A 6,000-nucleotide genomic window follows, 5' to 3' on the forward strand; every position below is an offset into this window, starting at 1 on the left:
GTCAAATTGTGTATTTTATTGAAAAAATTCCTGTCTATTTTGCCATTTTTGTATGTTGCAACTATCACCGGTAATTTAAATTAGCCTGTATTGATATATTACAACCAAATGCTAAAATGTCTTAGCATGGCGGGAAAGTATTTAGCTTTTTTTTGTTTCTATGTATAATTACTGTAGTTACATTTTAATATATCCTTCACACATTTTTATTCATTTATTGTACTTTTTTTCCCCCCAAATCATCATTATTCATCATTCATTATTTTTGATAAAAATAAAAAATAATTGTAATAAAACAATTCAATAGTGAGGCGTTTAGGGTCCGACAATGAATGGGTGAATAATTGTGTGTGTGTATTCATTATTGTAATGGAATTGATAAAGTTTCAAATATACTTAACATATTTACACTTCCACAGTTGGATGTGTCCGAAAGGGAGTAGGACAAAGTAAGAGCTTAGAAATACAATGCTGTGTCCTAATCTTTTATAAACTAATTCCAACACTTAACTCCCTCACACACATTTATTGTTTATATAAAGAAACATGAAGCGCACACATGAATTGTCGACCACATAGCTTCAGGCGACGCACACATGGATTATTGACCATACAGCTTCAGGCGAGGGTGTACTCATAAGGGTGAATGTGCATTAATGCATGATTCAATTGCACTGCATCACACAGAGTTGTTTACTTCAATGTAATTGTACTTGATCTCAGAACACTCGAAAGTGTATTAGTATTCCCTCGCGGTTCCTCTCGTGGACACTGTTTCACAAATTTTTTTGTGTAATTTTAGTGGGGTTTTTTTGTTTTTACAGAACGCTGTTACAGAGCCTGGCCCTTTAAGAAGAATTGCATTGTGGGAAGTTGTGTTGTAGTTCTGCGCTTTAGCAGGAGGCTGCTGTCTCTCTCCTGTCTTCTGCATCCTCATTGGCTGTGGACCATTGTCAATCAATCTCCTCCGTGTGAGCTGCTTGCTAACCGCCAATGCTGTAAACAATAGAAGAAACTGAGGAAGCTAACCGTGTGAGGAAAATACGACGACAGTAGCAATATGTTTTAACAAGGAAACTAAAACGCTACAGCCGAACTGCGACAAACTTTTTTTCTACCGGGGGCAGCATACTGAAAAATGGATTGATATTCTTCACAAATTGTAGGTAATATAACATATGGAGCAGTTAAAGCAACCTATATGTCAGCTTTGGACACCGCAAGTTTATTGCAAACTCCTGCAAGTGTATAAATATCGTGACTAAATATAACTTACAATGCAGGCAGTTGGTGAGAAAATTGAATTTAATTAAAAAAAAAAAAAAATCAATAAGCAATGCGCGATAGTTGTTTAAAACATGCACCAAAGCCATAAACTTGCATTTTTCTTCGTGCTTACAAAATGTGGCTCAAGTAACATAAAACACAAATAGCTGCAGAGCCTCAAGGTCCAGGACTCCTTATGAAGCCTAGTCCAGGTGTGATCTGTGCAAGTAAAAAAAAAAAAAGAAAAAAAGTGTCTGTTTAGGCGTCGTCAGGTTTGTCTGCCGGTGGTCCACAGGGCTGCAGCATCTTCTCCATCAGGTTGAAGCGGACGCGCGCTTTGCTCTCGTTCTCGGCCACAGAGAAGTAGTTGAGGAGGTCAAAGTGTCCCATGTAGGAGCAATACGAGTCCCGGTGTTGATTCACCAACCATTCCCACTTGCTGGTGTCTGCGTGCCCGGTGCCGATGTACTTGGACTGGAGGTGCTCCAGCTGGCTGTGGATGTTGTATCTGTCCGTCATTCTGCAAGGGAGGGTAAGTCGACACAACTTTACGATTATCTGCATGAATGAAAAACAAACTACTACCCCTGGTTCTCGTTTCGTATCTTTTTGTCAACATGTATTAAACTATCATACCTGATTTAGCAATCAAACACGCTTTGTATGGTAGAAGCTAACGCTAAAAGTAAACTAGCTACCTAGCATGCTAACATCGCTACGATTTGAGCGACAGCCAACAATAACTAAATGTTGACATTAACCCAAACACAGCCGATGATTATAATAGCTTTAAACTTCTTATTTGCTGTGTTATTCGTTTAAGCAAAGTGCAAGCAAATATACTTACTCGGGAGACGTTTAGTGACGCTAACGTCTCAAATCGTTTGTTACGATTCAATGTGGGGGAGACTTCCGGTGTGTCCGTCCGGGCAAAAAAAAGAGTTCCGACATGAAAAATGAAGCTGCAACATTTAATTTTCCCCAAACACTGCCAATTATTCACTTTATTTTCAGATTTGTATCATATTATTTGTACTATTATCATATGTATGCGAGCTTAGGTCTGGCACTACCACTATGTTGGTAAGTTTTGTGTAAAAAGCAAATGCAGCGGACACTTCCGTGGGCTTTGTCCGTCGAAAGAAATGTACCGAGGATGAAACTGTGGTTGCAACATACTATTGGATCGGCGTACGTCATTTAAAATGTGATTGCAATCGTCTTCACTCACAACATTGTAATGAAAGACTGTAACCGCTTGAAAAGGTCGTTGAATTAAGTGATGTTTTTCCAATGGCAAATTCATTTATTGTTTATGCGCCAATATATTGTCACAAAAATATCTAAATATTTGTTGTGAAAAACGTGGATTAAAAAAATGTTAATGGCAGTAGATTCTTCAAAGTAAAACCTCCTGGAGGAATGTTTTAATACTGTTGCTAAACCACTTAATACATTAGACTTAATTCATATCGCTACAATCATTTTTTGGCTTTATATTTTTTGTGATAATGTAAACACTCATCCTCTAATTAGTTGAATTTGTGTCAGACTTAAAAGTGCTTTTGTTTGTTTATTGATATGGTTCCATATATACATATATATATAAAATCCATCCATCTATCCATTTTCTATACCGCTTCATCCTCATTAGGGTCGCGGGGGCATGCTGGAGCCTATCCCAGCTGACTTCGGGCGACAGGCGGGGTACACCCAGCCAATCGCAGGGCACATATAGACAAACAACCATTCACACCTATGGACAATTTAGAGTCGCCAATTAACCTCACCTGCATGTTTTTGGGAATGTGGGAGGAAGCCGGAGTGCCTGAAGAAAACCCACGCGCACACGGGGAGAACATGCAAACTCCACACAGAAATGCCCAGGGGAGAATCGAACCCAGGTCTTCCCTGGGTTGGCCAACGTGCTAACCACTAGACCACCGTGCGGCCCCATATATAAAATCATACACTGAAATTATGACTTTTTTCCTTTATTTTTTCTTTATTCTTGTAAAATTACTGTTCTTTTCTTTCCTTTTTTGTTGTTAGTGTTCTTGTTTAATCGTATTTTTAGGATGTACCGAATGTACTGAGGGCCGTAAATGGCCCCCGGGCCGCATTTGCACGTTACTTAAACTTTCAAGTATGTGGTTTCAAGCATCGGTGTGGTTAATAAAGTCATTTATATCAATCTATTTATTTATTGTGCTATGTGCTTATTGTGCTCTTGAGTCTTGAATCTTGAATCTTTGTAGCTTGTAAAAAAAATAACAAAAGCTAAAAAGGGTTCAAATGACCAATAAAAAAAAAATCTAGCAAGCATGGATTTTTTTAAAGTGATGTGTGTGTGTGTGCGTGTGCGTGTGCGTGTGTGAGACAGTCAACTCAAACCTTTCACAATAAGGCACGTTAAAAACGTTCAGTTGCCGTGGCAACATCACCTGCGAGGGCATCAAACCACATCAGCCACGCTGCAGCTGCGCGGGCATGGTCCAAGTGGGATTTCAACCTTTTAGCACCAACGTAATGTTGCTACCAGCGTGTTTCCCCTTTGCAGAAGCTCCTGTACACCAGGAATGGGAATCGCCTGAGAGCATTTAGAAGTTTCATGTGGGGAATGATCAGGAAGCATTAGATGCTGTTGTGTGCATCCTCAGAGGAAGAATGGATGTAATTAAAAAAAAAGAAGAATAAAAGATGACAGGATCAATAACACATGTTGTTTTAGTGATGAAGAGGTGGGGGCATGCGGCAAATGTGAAAGTAGATGTTGAAGTTGAGCCTCCAGTGTGAAGCACGTGGATGTAATCAGCCCTTTAATGGACCGCTGATCATCAGGTTGGCTGCAGCGCTAACGTGCTCTGGAGAAGAATAGCCCTTGAGAAATCGCTCACACAAGAGACCGTAATTGTCACCCGCCTGGCAGGGATGTGCCGTGTCCTTTTTGTAGTGTTTTTATCTTAAAACAGATTGCTCATTAGGAGGACCACAAAAAAAGGCGCATAATTCATTTTCATAAAAAAATGTTTTCAGATACTTCTTAGACGCAATTATTTTTTAAATTTTTCATAAACTGAAAGACATTTGTGTTCTTGCCGTGGTTATTTTTATATGAAGTACACGCAGCCTTTCCTTCTCCAGGAAAAGTTCTGATACTTTGTTGTAAAAGTCTGATCCCCTCCTGGTGAGTTTGGGTATATCATCCTCCACCGTGGCAGTCAGTCTCATTCATTCATTCATTCATTCATTCAGCAGAGCAGAAAAATATATTCAGTGCATTTGATGTTATCCTGGCTAGGGCTCACAGAAAGGAAAAAAGAACAAAACCAGAGAAGCACTCGGAGAGAGCAGAGGTATGCCGCTGCTCCTCATTAGGACGGCGGGGGTATGCTGGAGCCTATCCTAGTTGCCTTCGGCCGACAGGCGGGGTACACCCTGGACTGGTCGCCAGCCAATCGCAATCACAGGAAAGTTGTCCTGCATTTTTAAGTGCTCTGACCGTTTTTTGTTGAGTTATGTATATGTATTTAAATATATCATGCGGCGTACCCCAGGGGTCAATCCTGTGACCAAAACTGTTCAATCTATATATAAACGAAATCTGTAAAGTCACGAAAGACCGAAAGGCAGTATTATTTGCAGACGATACAGCCGCATTCTGTTCTGGAGGCAGCACACAAGAGCTAATCATAAAAAAGTCACAGATGAATGAACTATACTAAAAATACGGTTTCATAAAAACGACTATCCCTGAACCTAATGTTTCTTATGTTCTTATTCTTTCTTGTTTTCTTTCTTTTCTTGGGAGAATGAACAGAGTAAGAATTTCATTGCATAGTATAACTGCTGTTTTGCTGTGCATATGACAATAAAACTCTTGAATCTTGAAAAGTAACGCTATTCGGTAAGTGCAAAAAGGGTATGTATGAGCAAATACAAATTGATGGCATAGACATTGACAGGGTGAACGAAAATAACCATCTGACCATTTTTTGTGGAGTTACACGCGCAAATGCAGAAAATGGTCCTATCTCGTAATGTTAAAGAACCCTTTAAAAAAACTCCTGGATCCAGATGGTGATCCGGATCGCCCCCAAAATGTAATCGGTTCTTCTGTATCCCATTTCCGAGAATCCCTGAAAATCCATCCAGAACCTTTCAAGGTATTTTGAACACAAGCAGCTCCTGACCCCTTCAGGATGAAGCGGTACTGCAAGTGCCTCCCGTATGACATTTCTATGTCTTTTATTGTCTGATTAGCAAGAATGTTGATGTTTCGCTTGCATGAAGACATTCCACAGGCTGTAGGAAGTCATGCTGTATCATAAACGTTTCTGCAACATTATGTTGTTGGCGGCATGCTGACAAACTGCTACGTAACCATGGCAACTGTTATTACGATTCAAAGACAGGTGATATTTTGTTAGCATTTGGAGGGAATTCTGCCTTTTTATGCTGTAGAACCACATTGCCACAAATAACTGACAGATTAAACCCAGGAAGCATGTAAGCCTAAAGTAGACAAGGTTTAATGACCTTGTGGCCTTTTCCACAAGTATGAAATGATGCGGTGGAAGAGATAGGATCTCTGTTCCCAGCGTGAAGGAGGCTCTCGTCTCCTTGGCCTCGACTCTTGGCCGCGGATGGAGCCTCCTGAGCGTGTAATTGCGTGCGGGAGATTGTGGGAAAACATATTTACCACGCTGAAGAGTACATCTCCATGTGAGAGAC

General features: G+C 40.2%; 1 protein-coding gene across 1 annotated transcript; it reads right to left on the reverse strand.

The window, feature by feature from the left end:
- Positions 1 to 1,209: 1,209 nt before the first annotated feature.
- On the reverse strand, positions 1,210 to 2,361 carry sf3b5 (splicing factor 3b, subunit 5). Its single transcript, XM_054799656.1, has 2 exons — positions 2,114 to 2,361; positions 1,210 to 1,786 (listed from the first exon to the last, which is right to left on the reverse strand). The coding sequence occupies exon 2, from the start codon at positions 1,783 to 1,785 to the stop codon at positions 1,525 to 1,527; it is 261 nt and encodes an 86-aa protein (XP_054655631.1). The 5' UTR covers position 1,786; positions 2,114 to 2,361; the 3' UTR covers positions 1,210 to 1,524.
- Between the last annotated feature and the right edge of the window lie 3,639 nt (positions 2,362 to 6,000).

The sequence above is a fragment of the Dunckerocampus dactyliophorus genome, chromosome 14 (genome assembly GCF_027744805.1).
Source record: "Dunckerocampus dactyliophorus isolate RoL2022-P2 chromosome 14, RoL_Ddac_1.1, whole genome shotgun sequence".
NCBI lineage: Eukaryota > Metazoa > Chordata > Actinopteri > Syngnathiformes > Syngnathidae > Dunckerocampus > Dunckerocampus dactyliophorus.

What these genes read in the sequence shown, in the direction of transcription:
- sf3b5 (XM_054799656.1), bottom strand. Translation starts at nt 1,785, where the DNA reads ATGACGGACAGATACAACATCCACAGCCAGCTGGAGCACCTCCAGTCC.